Consider the following 13,278-nt stretch of genomic DNA (forward strand, 5'->3'; position numbering starts at 1 on the left):
CCAAAACACTCACACGATATACCTAAGCACGTTAGTACATGTGCTGGAAATATTCCGTAAAAGTAGAAGTACTGATTCCACTCTGTAAGACTGCGTGAAAATATTCCTTTGATGCATGAATTGTTTTTTAAGTATTTAAGGACAATTTAGAATAGGAGACGTTTGTTCATTGGCCCCTCCCACTCTAAATGGATTGGACTTCCTCATCATTGATCACGTCCTGGTGATTTTAGAGCATTTTTTGGGTAACTTTTTGTTGGTTTTGGGAAACTTCCGGTGCATTTTGGATTATTTCCGGCTGATTTTGTGGCATTTCCAGTCTTATTCTTCTTATTCATTAGTCACTGCTTATTGATTTTGGGGGATTTCCAGGTTACTTACGATTGATTTTGGGAAGAGATGTCCCGATACTGACTTTTTGACCAATCTGATTTTTCCCAAGATTTTGTTCAAGTTTTTTTCCCGATAATGCCCATTTTCTAAACCAGTGAAAATAATGCAAAATAAAATTGAAGCAGTAAATAATACATCTCATTGTTTATATCAAAATCAAGAAAGGCTCTATTTAAAAATATTACAACCATTAGAGAAGTAGACGTAGACAGATATATTTTTGCCTATTGGTTTGATTTCCACCAGCCAAAAAGCTTGTGAAGCTAATTTGTCAATATTGAGGGCAAAAAAATATTCTATTCAAGTACAAAATACTTAAAAAATCAACATTATGAAATATTCTGCCTTTGTTTCCCTATTCTGCAGTTTACCCAGCACACACTCTCCTTCCCATTTAAGTGCTTTCACCACGTCAGAACGCATCGGGCGCTCTCCGAATTGCAAAGCGCCATGAAAGCTCGGCGGTGGGCGGACGAGTAAGTGGGTGGGTCGCAGGACGAGATAAGAGATGACGCGTAAAAGCAGACTGAGCGCATTCAAAGCCGAATGTAACAGTTCACGTTTTCTGGCCTCAATGAAGCTACTTAAATTGTAAAGCAGGGCAAAAGAGTGATGCTCCTCTCCTGGCCTCCTATTCCATCACTTTTATTGATTGAATCTAGGATTTCTACCCTCCGGCCTTCAATTTGAAACTTAAAGATCCACTTGAAATCTTTATTGCCGACGACGACTACAAAAGCACATCCCCACCCGCGTTTCTACTCGCAGTTAAAGTGAAATTTTATTTACTATGGCTGTGATACTAAGTGGATTTGCACCCCCTGATTCAAGTGACATGATGCCTATTTTTACTCTCCAGTGAGAAACATGTTAGTATATATCATGTTATCTTGGAAATGTGAATACAAATCTGGTACTTATTGTCAAGGCCATCTTGACGTCATCAATCAGTGACATGCAGGTCTGCATTAGGTTAATTAAAGACTAAATTGTTCATAGGAGTCATCGTGAGTAGGGCTGGGGTGTGATTCCTTGGGTGGAAAAGGGAAAAAAATCATCTCACTTGAATTGTAATTAAAACATATCATTCATTGTACGTTGCAAATAATAATAATAATCGGACATAGGCTTTGTCATCATCATTGACTCGACAAAAGCCTAATTGTCATCATACCCAGAAACTGCATATGATGAAATTGGTAGTGCCTCTCCACAAGGTGCGCCCTCCCGGCAAAAGACCCAAATAAGTGAAAATAATTTCAGACTCGTAATTTGGCATTCTGCCGTGATGGATGCATCGCATCACCCCCGAGCGGATCACTTCCCTCTCACTGTCTTTCACTTACTTTCAGTCAGCCAGGAGGAGGCAGATCACCACCCAAAGTTTTTTCATTTTACCTCACCCCGAAGTTATTACACAGAAGGGATTGTGTGTCGTGTTACCGCAAGTTTAGAGTCCTTATGGATGTGTGGAAAAAATTGTCCTTAAGCCTATTTGTCCATACTTTGTGAGACCTATAGCGTCTGCCAGAGGGCAACAGTTGGAACAGATTGTGACCAGGGTGGTATGGGTCCCCGATGATATAAATAATATATAAATAATGACAAAATAAATGTTACTTCTGCTCAAGAAAAAAACACAAAATGCCGATTCCTCAGGTGGGAAATGGAAAACAATACGGCACATGAGTGGACAAAATAACTCACTTGAATTGAAAGTAATATTTATTTATTGTCATTGCATATCACAAGTACTAAGAAACCACAACATGACAGTTCCTTGGGTGGAAAAGGGAAAACAAGGGTAGATTGAAGGGGAAAAAACAAACTCATTTAAATTCAAATTAAACAAATTTTCTTAATGCACGTCAAAAGTACAGATTAATGAAATTTTAAATTGCAATTTTCTCAAGAAACAACAAAATGGCGATTCCCTGGGTGGAAAGGGGGAAACAAGAGGGTGAAAAGGGGGGGGAAGTCAAATCCCTCACCATTATTTTTGAATGGAGCATTTTGTGGAATTAAAAAAAACACATCAGCACATAAGAATAAAGCACTATACTAAAATTCCAAATACTAGCACATCTTCATTCGCCTTTTCTGGTTTTTTTTCCTCCCCTTTTCTTCCCTCCAGGCTCCCTGCGACAACATGCGGACGCCATCCACCTACCCGGGCAACATGCTACCTCATCACCCGGCCCAGGGAAACTTCGAGGACTTCACCTGCTGAGTTTGAGTGAGTGAGTGAGCGCGTTCCTGCAACCAAAGTCCAAATCATTCAGCAAGACTATCCAGGTGAGAGACTTACGCCACGGCCGGACAGAGGCACTTTTGTACGCGCGCTTTGGATGGGGAAAAAAATGGGTCTCAAAAACTGTCACACATGCCCTGTCTGAAAGGAAAGTCCACCCCAAAACAGTCATTTCCTGAGGACTCTTGATTTATTTTTCCTTCTGGAACACTGCCGGATAATCCAACTTGGACCACTTTCTCTTAAAAATGAGAACAAAAGGGAAATTGTACAGTACATAAAATAATAATCATTTAAAAAAAAGAGCCCCCTCGTGTTTATACATCAGAGGTCGAAACGCCCCTTTAGCTCATGTAGCGACATCATGACACACGACTATGGTGGGATGTTCAATTCCCACTGTGTAAATGCATGCTCATACATGTCCATTTGCATGCTTTACTCTTTCTTTACAGTTAGTTAGGTTTTTTTTAATAAGCCGTATATACGTACATATCTATATGATTATATGAAATCAAAAGTACCAAGTTTGCCTCGTGGAGTGGGAGGAAGGTGACCAATTTCATGCGTTTAGTGCGTGGCAGTGTGCAAAAGATGCCTCTGGCATCCCCGCAAAGCGACTTTTCGCAGTGTTTTCTACTGCTTTTGAATGTGATTTGATTCAAAAATGATAGATGGGATTGTCATTCGCTGCCATGGACGACGGTAGAAGTCCGGTTCATTTGAACAGGAAATGAAAACATGGATCGGACCAGTACCGCTGCCAATGGGAGTCGATGAAATAATCAGAAACGTTTTGAATGTCATCCATTGTGGACGACATATTAAAGATACCAAGGGTGTGTAGACTTTTTTTTATTTTGATTTTTTTAATCCATGATTCTTTTCTTCCGATTTGAACACATCACTTTCATTCCAACCGTCCATCTCTGTCAGTTCGAAAGGGGTGGGGCCAGTAAGCCGATTTTGAGGCGGGACTTTTTTTTGTGCTGCTGAACTGTTTGCGTATCTGTGTTCTTGTTGCAGACATCTTCTCAAAGCACAATACCGCCACTATGTATGTAGAGCTAACGTAAAAGAAAATGTACTCTTCTTCTTCTGGATATATTGTCTTATGATTACTATCGTGCCGATCTGACTGTTTCCTTTTGCTTTTCATAAGAAACACGCTCACTTATTGCCTGATAAGCCTGTCTCCATCTCCCAGGCAATGGGCTGTTTTATTGAGTTAGCCCCGCATAAATAAAGTGTAAATATCATTTTGGAAAATTGCTATTCTGAGATTGTTTTTTAAATCCGTGAACGTTCAAGTCTCCCAAGAGTTCCGGTTGATGGATATGAATTTTGATTGCTGAAGCACACAAACACCAAAAATTGCGGGGGAATTTGAGCATGTCAACAAAAGACTTATTACACTGGGAACACAATTTTTGTTGAGTTAGGTTCGACAGCTGTTGTTTTTTAGGTGCATAATCGAAGTCTGTTGTCTCTTTGTTTTAATGTAGAACTAAACATTGAGCCATCTAAAAAGTGATTGGCTGTGACGTGCATGTCTCCTATGTTTGATTGAGGCAATACACTTAGGCTGCTCATCGAAATTGACTGCTTACATCCCTAGGTAAGTACATTATGTTATTAAAACAGATCTATCTTATTTTTTAACTCGGAAGGGCGGGCAGCGATCGTCCCAGTTAAATTGCACAAGACGTCTATTGGCGGCAATGGCAGTGTAACATCTTTGTCTCTCATCCACCACAATAAAAATGAAAAAAATGTCACCGTACTGAAACGACACACATTCGAGCTTCTCCTATTTCTTCTCCAGTGCTCCAATCAACAAGTTATCTTCTCTCCCCACGCCGTCTTTTTAAAATTAAATCCCTATCGGCGACGCAAGAGAGCAGCGGGGCAAGAGCCAGCCATTATCTCCATCTCTCTTTTATCTACTAGCGGCTTTGATCCGTGCGGCGAGCTGCGAGCCAAAACATTTGGGAACGCAATTCGGCTTCTGTGCGACAAAAGCGACCGATGAGAAATACTGTCTCCTCCCCCGAAAATGAAAAAAAAAAATGGTTTAATCGAGCAGATGCGGCATTAAGGACAGCTTGTACCAAATTATCATGTGCAACAAAATGCAGGGACTGCATTAAAATATTAGGGGGCAATATTATCTTTTCAAATGCTTTAAGAAAATACATTTTTTTTTAAACGCTTAAACTGATGATGATGTCAATTGCCTCCCTTGAATTGTCATATATAGGCTATTCCAGAATTGAAAATAAACGTTTACTTTTCTAGTTTTTGCTTCATATTCATCAATAGGTACCTTAGCTTAGCATTTAACTCACGTCAACTCCTACCAAATCCTATAATGATCACATTCGCCAATCCGTAACGATGCTAATTTGTTCTGGCTTTAGCGGCGAGAGGAGTTGAAGACAGTTTAATTGTCCAAAGTGTTCCAACCCCTCATGGCTGCTGAGTCATATTCGGAAGACAAAATTGTGCTGTCACATTTGTGCACCGCAATTAGTATTCTCCGCCATTTATCCAAAGATAAAGCAGCTTTGCTTCCCTCCAGCCACTTTCCATTAGTCTTTAAAAAAAAAAAAGCTGCCTGCATCATTACGCCGCGGTTTTCCGAGAGAGTGAGGGTGCATGAGATCTCCAAATCTCGCCACGCTTGACTGTCAAGTGGATGCGTCTAATCAGCGGCCATCTTGGATAGTAAAGATTGCTAGGAAATGACACTTGCTATGCTGCAATGAGTATTTTTAGAGAGAAAGAATAATAAGCATACAGTGCAAGGCAAAAAAAAAGACTATTTAATTTCTTACATTACAAAGTGGGTCCGATCGTGATTAAAATCACAAGAATCATTACATTGTTTGTTTAATGAACAATCTAATGATCGCTTCTAGCCTCCCTTTTTGAAATGTTATTTCTATATATGTTCATCTATATTTTTTAGTTTTCCGTTCGTTTCTATTTACTTTCAAAGCAAAACTCAAATACTGTTTTATTTAAAAATTATTCATATTGTTTTAGTGCCCATTGAAAAAAATATGTGCAAGCAACACTAATAATTGGATGCCAATGGTGGGCCGCAAAATATTGTCCCGTGGGCCGCAGGTTTGACACCCCTGTCCTATTTGCATGTAATAAAACTTTTTGAAAAAAATCGTAAACCAAGCAAAAAAAGGTGAATAGGTATACAGAAAAGTGGAAGAATATTGATTTTGTAACAAGAAAGTACAAATATGAGAACATTCTGAATGATGAAAGTACATCTGTAAAAATACTTAAAATGGTAAAAAGGAAAAATGATTGAAAAGGAGGCCAAGGGTGCAACACTGTTGCTTGTGTTTGATGAGTTATACTTTGGCTAAAAAGACTAAAATCCTCTTTATTGTGAAGTTTATGAAATCCCTGAATGCATTCTCTTAGAAATCAATGTTTTTGCCAGTGCCTTTTCTAATATAAAAGATGTGCCTTGGCTTCAGATAGTAGTTTCAAAAGCACTGACCTGGAAATCTCCTGCTGATTTTCATCTGTTCGCTTGTTCGTCCATCCAGGAAACGCAATATCTTCGTCGATGAGGCCTCAAAAGACACTCAAACGTGGTCCCGCGCTCTACAAAATAGATGGAAAAGGAACAAGAAACAGACTTTGACACGTGTTTTTACCTATTCAGTTTTTCTTCACGACATTCCCCATCTTTCCGCGCATGCACGTAAAGACTTTTAATACAATTTGCAGAGCGTCTCGCCACGTGATGACTTTGGAAAATAAGCAGAAGGAAACTCTTGTCAACTGTTAAAAGCATACTTTTTAAAAGATTAGTCAGGATGATACATGAGTACAATTTAAACCACGGATGATGTTGAAGTTTACGTATTATCGTCCGCGTTAACTTAATTAAAATTGTTGAAGCTAAGAGGGGAGATTAGCATAACACAATCCCGGCTTGACTGACATATCTGTAATGGGGTCGACCTTCCGTAAAAAAGGAGACGGGGCAACGACACTCCGCATTGTGTCCGAAGTGAGAGTTTGGAGCTCATTACTCAAAGTGATCGGCGCGGACGGAGAAATTCATTCATCGCTGCAGTTGTACAGAATATATAGGCAAGGGAAAAATTATGAAATATATCTTTAAAATTAGCCTTTTATCTTGCGTAGAAATGACTTTAATATGAATCATAATTGAATAAAGTGTTTAAGTATGCAAATTGCTAAATTCTTAGATGTCTGATAATGGAGAAATTACAGTTTATCCCCTTAATGCCTGACTTTACATTCATTAAAAATGCATAGAGCATTGGAGGAATGACAAAGTACATTAAAATAGTTTATTCATTTTCAGCTCCGTTCTCTCTTTTTCAGGATCAGACAACAGGCGATAGTATTAATATACTAAAAACATAGACAATTACATTGAAAATTGCATTTAAAAATAAAAGAATAAAAGTAAATATTCACAAATAATTTATGAAGCATAATAAAAGGTTTTCTTTTAATAATTCATTTCACAAATAATTAATATATTGCTTTTTTATTTTTTAAAGTCTTCAATATTTTTCTTCTGAAATAATACTTGTCTGTACTTTTCTTTTATATTTTAATCTTTTATATTTTTAAAGTTAGGATTCTACAATTTTCTTGTATTTTGTAATTTAATTTTACATTCAAGATTAGCTCAAACAGTATCGCATTGATAAAATGTCGACCACCACTTGGCTCAACTTTTGAAACGCTGCAGTACCGCAAACGTCCATCTTAAGCGCTGTAAACACCTCAAACTTCAGTTATCGTTCGCTCTCGCGATAACTCGGCGACTGGCTCTACCAGTGGCCACACAGTCGGAGAAGAGATGGCGGCCAGAGGGGGCTTTCAGTCTGCACCCGCCGGTGGAGGAGGAGGTGTGATGGGACCCGGACCTCCGGTACCGGGCGCGGGGCCGGGCATGGGCCCCGGGACTCCTTCTGGAAGAATGGGACCGTCGCCGGCCGCGCAGAACCACATGTACCGCTCCCCTATGCCCGGGCCTGGGTACCCGGTGAGATATCGCTCCATCTTTGCACGGTGACGCGTTAGCTCGTCCGCTAGAACAAAGCCCCCTTAGCGACTCTTTGTCACGGCCAATGAAGCATTAAATGCGCCGTGAGCGACTTAAGCGACATATAAAAGCAACCGGGCTGCAATTCTTTCCTCCAAGTTGCCTCCAAATATTTAGCTTTGAGAAATTGTGAGTTTTCCCTCATTATCTTATCCATCCCACGGCTTCCTCCGCCACGATATCTAGTCCCAATTCGCCGCTTAGCATGCTAACGTGGCTAACTGTTTGCCATGACAGGAACATAAGTTGACGAATTTGTTCATTTTCAGACTAGCGAAACGATTATGCCACAATTTAACACCAGGATGCATATTTCTAGCTTCGAACATGGTAACATGGGCTAAATTTGGGTTTGTTTAAACGTGTCAGCGAATGAATGGCGCGTGAAATGTCATGCAGAAAAGTGGACGTTTGCTGTACTTCTAGTGGGGCAAAACTTGCAATTTTCTGCTGGCCACTTCGTTTAATAAGACCCTGTCTTTAGTTTCGGGTTAGCCCCTGTACTTTAATTCAACCTGCATTTTATTACTAAAATGTTAGGCTAACACTAATTTTGAAATGATGACAGGAAGCAGTTATTCGTAATACATTTTACTCTACGTTTTACAAAACGACATAGTCTTGAAATACAGTTTTAATAAACACAAAATACCCTCTAAATGTTAAAAAAAAAACATCTCTGGTCACATATACACTGTTTGTTTCTTCACACATTGGCCACTAGATGCCACTATTTGCCTTTCAAACATTAAAATGTGGATTTTTTTATAGTACTTTTTTTGTGGGATAGCCAAATATAAAATATATAAGATATATAAAATTAAACTATTGAAGGTGATTTTTTTTTTAAATGTAGCAATTATGGCCACTTATCATTCAGCCCACCAAAAACTTAGCTTGGGAAATATCCCTTCCCGCATTTTTTTGTCTACTACAAGGATACGAATGTATTCAAAAGATAATAGAAATATATTTTTTAAATGGCACACGCTTGTCAAGTGGGTGAGTTGCCTAGCGACTAGGCTGATATCCCCCCCCAACTCCCCCTTGCCGAGCTCCCTCAATTATAACCATTCAGCGTGACGTTAGCGCGCTGAATAACATTGAACTCGCTAGCTTTCAAACTTCAAGGCCGCGCAGATGTGTGTGCTGGCTGCCTCTTCGAGCGCGGGGGAGACAAGGCGGCACAACGCGATAAGGCGTTAAGGTTGGCGTAAAGTCGCCTTTTCTCCTACCCGCTCCAGAACGACGGGCATTTTTCGCATTTCGTCGCAATCCGCCGCGCAGAGCTCATGCTGTCTGATACCAGAAGTCGACTTTTTGAATTCTTGGCGCACGGCTTGGTGAGTTTTTTATTTATCTGGGTTCGTGCTTATCTTACTGTTAGTTTTTTTATATTTGCAGAGACCGGGCATGCCTCCGTCTAGCCGCATGACTCCGCAGGGACCATCCATGGGGCCCCCGGGCTACGGCGGGAGCCCGGTGTCACGCCCGGGGATGCCCGGCGTGATGGACCCGTCTCGGAAGAGGCCCGCTCCGCAGCAGATCCAGCAGGTTCAGCAGCAGAGCCGCAACCAGCAGTAAGAAAAGACCGTCTATTTTCTTGCAGGGAGATGATTGGTTTAAGCCAAGGATGCCCGACTCCGGTTTTCTAAGGCCCCTATTCAGTCTGTTTTTACATGTCTCGCTCCACCAACCTTAATCAAGTGATCGGGATCTTGAATCAAGCTACTGGACAGATTGCTGATGAGTTGATCATTAGATTCAGATGTGGTAGAGGAGGGAGACATGGAAAACAGGCTGGATAATGGCCCCCCATGACCGTAGTTGGGCATCCCTGAAAGTTGTTTTAAAAAACTCGATCTTTTGCTTTTCCCTCTGAAAACGGGCGTTTTTTTATCACCTTTGTGTTTTGTCTAGTACGAAGAAGAAGAAGATGGCTGATAAAATTCTACCTCAGAGAGTGAGTAGTAGCAAGAGGAAGTCGTTCAGTAATTTTCTAGTATCAGAACTCACCGTGTCGGCGTTCCTGTCTCAGATCAGGGAACTGGTCCCGGAGTCTCAGGCTTACATGGATCTCTTGGCCTTCGAGAGGAAGCTGGATCAGACCATTATGCGCAAGAGGTTGGACATCCAGGAGGCCCTCAAACGGCCCATCAAGGTTGGATTTGCTCTTGAATTTAATTTTCTATTTTGCTGGTCGACTTCATTTTCTTTTTGTTTTCCTTTTTTAAAATTATTATTTAGCAAAAAAGAAAGCTTCGTATCTTTATTTCAAACACCTTCAACCCGGCCAAACCCGATGCTGAGGATGGCGAAGGCACTGTGGCATCATGGGAGCTACGTGTAGAGGGGCGTCTGCTGGAAGATGTAAGCGGCATTTTTGCGGGGTACTTTATGCTTCGTTGCAACGGGAGTTTTGGTAATATGTGCATTTTTACTTACCAGGCGGCTGTATCCAAGTATGAAGCCACCAAACAGAAGAGGAAGTTCTCCTCCTTCTTCAAGTCTCTGGTGATTGAATTGGACAAGGACCTTTACGGCCCCGATAATCATCTTGTGGAAGTAAGAGCCTCCCATTAACGCGTATTCCCTCCTTTTAATACATGCCTGCATAACCTTGTTTGTTTTTTTTTAGTGGCACAGAACAGCGACCACCCAGGAGACGGACGGCTTCCAGGTGAAGCGGCCCGGCGACGTCGGCGTTCGCTGCACCGTCTTGCTCATGCTGGATTACCAGGTAGCGAAAAAGACGAGGCGCGGCGGCTTGGGGACGAGTTGTAAAGATTCTCCCCGTTTTGCCAACAGCCCCCGCAGTTTAAGCTGGATCCTCGCCTGGCTCGCATGCTGGGCATTCACACCCAAACGCGACCCGTCATCATCCAAGCCTTGTGGCAGTACGTCAAGACTCACAAGCTGCAGGACCCCCACGAGAGGGAGTTTATTAACTGCGATAAGTACCTTCAGCAGGTGAGCGCCATTTTGAAAACAATTTAAATGGATTAGAAATCTGTTGCCATCAATGGCCGTGAAGGAGTCGACTGAGAGCCCCCCAAAAAGTTGACATTTAACCCATTGTCGTCTGAATTTGCAAATTTACGGCAGAAAGGCGCTGTAGGGGAACTTCATGAATACAACAAAAAATGCGGAAATCTTAAAAGAATGAACAAATACAGAGAAATTGAAGGAAATTATACAAAAATATATTTTAAAAAATAAAATGAGATGCAAAATCGGGCATCGGGGGGTTAAAAGTTGTTTGCGAGGCACACCGGTTTTCTTGTCCTTGTACGGGCGCGTGTCGCATCCTAGACTAAACACGACCGCCTCCCGTCTCAATGTCATTTCGGTAAAAGAAGTCTGCTCGATTAGAAAGAATTGCCCTTGTTGGGGGGGGGGGGGTTGCGGCTAACAAAATGTCCTTTTAGTTGCCTTTTAACTGTTTGAGTGGTTATTTTTGCTTGCTATCCGGTTATAACCATTGCCACGGTGTCCCCTCAATTTGATTTTCAATCTCCAGATCTTCGAAACCCAAAGGATGAAGTTTTCAGAAATCCCGCAACGCCTTCACGCGCTGCTGATGCCCCCCGAGCCCATCATCATAAACCACGTCATCAGGTAGTGTCGGCTCATCCGCGAAGGAAGAATACTTTTTTTTTTTTCATGACTAACTCCCTCCCCTCCCGCCCAGCGTGGACCCCAACGACCAAAAGAAGACGGCGTGCTACGACATCGACGTGGAGGTGGACGACACGCTGAAGACCCAGATGAACTCCTTCCTCTTGTCCACTGCCAGTCAGCAGGAGATCGCCGGCTTGGACAACAAGGTGTGGAAAGGACGGCAAAATTTGGCCCCGAGCTCAGGGCAGTGGAACTAATGGGGTGTCCAGCGAGGGCGTTCCCATAATGGAGAGCGCCCTGGCCGGCACTTTAAATGTGGCGTGAAGGCGCGGCTCCATTAAACGCACACTTGTTACCGCTACAATAAGGCCGCCACGCCGAGGCCAATTTCACACAAATGTGCTCCCGCGGCGATGAGAACTTATTATTGAGCGGCTCTTGCTGGTGAAAATAGACAAAAAAAAACACCCACATTTCAGTGCTTTTGATGGCAAACATTTGGACTGGCAAGGATGCCAAAATTGGATATACAAATATTATAAGTCTAGTTTTTGTTTTGAAGCATAACTTTATTTCATTGATTGCAACCTATATTATTACTTTTGAATTGAACAATTATTTGAATGAATCCCAACGTGAACCAAAGCCGATTCCTTTCAGATCCACGAAACCATCGAGACCATCAACCACCTGAAGACCCAGCGAGAGTTCATGCTCAGCTTCGCCCGAGACCCCCAGGGCTTCATCAACGACTGGCTGCAGTCGCAATGCAGGGATCTCAAGGTTGGTGCCATTTAGGATCACTTTATATCAATTTTTCCCCATCTCTCAAAAAAATAAATCATAAAATATGATCAAAGACCATGACGGACGTGGTGAGCAACCCCGAAGAAGAGAGACGGGCCGAGTTCTACTACCAACCGTGGGCCCAGGAAGCCGTGTGCCGCTACTTCTACTCCAAGGTGAAGCCGGCTGGACTTCCTCTCCGCTGACGACGGCTGGACTTCCTCTCTACCGACGCCGTTTTTATATCTGCTTATGTTTTTCTTTTCCGGACACTCAGGTGCAGCAGAGGCGGCAGGAACTGGAGCAAGCGCTCGGAATCAGGAACACCTAAAAGGAACTTCAATTTGGCCGCTTTGTCTTTTAATACCACAAGAATCAACTTTCCCTCTTTTGTTGGTCATGTCTTAACCACCAAACATTCCTTTTTTTCGACAAGAGAACGCCAAAGTGAGCTAAAAAAACATCGTTTTAAGGATATATTGTAACGTACTCTAACTTTTGTTTGTGCCATTAAGTCCCCCCTCCCTTTTTTTTAGGATTGATCCTTTTTTAAAATATGTATATCATTACTTGTCTTGTTAGTTAGTATGAATGACCATGAAGGAAATAGCTAGTTAGAATTACTTCTAGTCCAAAATAGTTTTGTACATAGTGAGCGCAACAAAAGCGGTCTAAATAGTTTATCCTATCAATTTTTTTTTTTCTTGTTTAAGGTCAGCTAGTAGACGCTGTATTTATGATAAAAACGTCGCAGCCGGCGGCGGCTTATTCAAATGCAGCACATGTGCTGATTGAAGTTGATGAAATGATAGTGAAACAACACTGTAGTAATTATTGGAAGCTTTTTGATGGACCAAACCTATTTTTCTGTATTGTTCTTATGTCACAATAAAGCATATGTCACGCGGACTGCCATTGTCTTTCTTTAATATTGACCACCCAGCACTCCCCATCATACCGCCACCAGCGAGAATCTACCCGCACCAAAGTCTGGTGAGTGAACCTCTCCCAAGAGGTGGCTTAACAACCTTAGTGAGCTCTTTAACTTTCTTTCTCCAGATTGGCCATGACCGCTGGCGCCACCTAGCGGTGGATTCGTACCCGCGGC

At 41.9% G+C, this 13,278-nt stretch overlaps 2 protein-coding genes across 7 annotated transcripts in view; both read left to right on the plus strand.

Annotated features, from left to right (window-relative positions):
• Positions 1-6,876, plus strand: part of asic1b (acid-sensing (proton-gated) ion channel 1b) — a 108,996-nt gene extending 102,120 nt beyond the window's left edge. For all 5 annotated transcript variants that reach the window (XM_077602463.1, XM_077602464.1, XM_077602460.1 and 2 more), the window contains one exon: positions 2,528-6,876. In XM_077602463.1, the coding sequence (XP_077458589.1) occupies positions 2,528-2,623 (96 nt within the window). In that variant the 3' untranslated portion in view covers positions 2,624-6,876. The remainder of the gene's footprint in view (positions 1-2,527) is intronic.
• Positions 6,877-7,465: 589 nt separating this feature from the next.
• On the plus strand, positions 7,466-13,079 carry smarcd1 (SWI/SNF related BAF chromatin remodeling complex subunit D1). Of its 2 annotated transcripts, none has more exons than XM_077602465.1 (13): positions 7,466-7,703; positions 9,168-9,343; positions 9,684-9,726; positions 9,802-9,924; positions 10,011-10,133; positions 10,212-10,328; positions 10,402-10,503; positions 10,572-10,733; positions 11,284-11,381; positions 11,455-11,590; positions 12,045-12,167; positions 12,245-12,346; positions 12,448-13,079. In XM_077602465.1, exons 1-13 carry the CDS (start codon positions 7,518-7,520, stop codon positions 12,499-12,501), a joined length of 1,545 nt encoding a protein of 514 aa, XP_077458591.1. In that variant the 5' UTR covers positions 7,466-7,517; the 3' UTR covers positions 12,502-13,079. The 2 variants fall into 2 exon arrangements, with proteins under 2 accessions (XP_077458591.1, XP_077458593.1); XM_077602467.1 differs by lacking the exon at positions 7,466-7,703 and adding an exon at positions 8,489-9,106.
• Positions 13,080-13,278: the final 199 nt, after the last annotated feature.

This window comes from Stigmatopora argus, chromosome 6 (genome assembly GCF_051989625.1).
Source record: "Stigmatopora argus isolate UIUO_Sarg chromosome 6, RoL_Sarg_1.0, whole genome shotgun sequence".
In the NCBI taxonomy this organism is placed as follows: domain Eukaryota; kingdom Metazoa; phylum Chordata; class Actinopteri; order Syngnathiformes; family Syngnathidae; genus Stigmatopora; species Stigmatopora argus.

Excerpts from the sequence above, each read along its gene's own strand:
- smarcd1 (XM_077602465.1), top strand. The coding sequence starts at position 7,518 with ATGGCGGCCAGAGGGGGCTTTCAGTCTGCACCCGCCGGTGGAGGAGGA. Across the intron at positions 10,329-10,401 it reads CCGATAATCATCTTGTGGAA|TGGCACAGAACAGCGACCAC; the intron begins GTAAGAGCCTCC and ends GTTTTTTTTTAG. Across the intron at positions 12,168-12,244 it reads CGCAATGCAGGGATCTCAAG|ACCATGACGGACGTGGTGAG; the intron begins GTTGGTGCCATT and ends ATATGATCAAAG.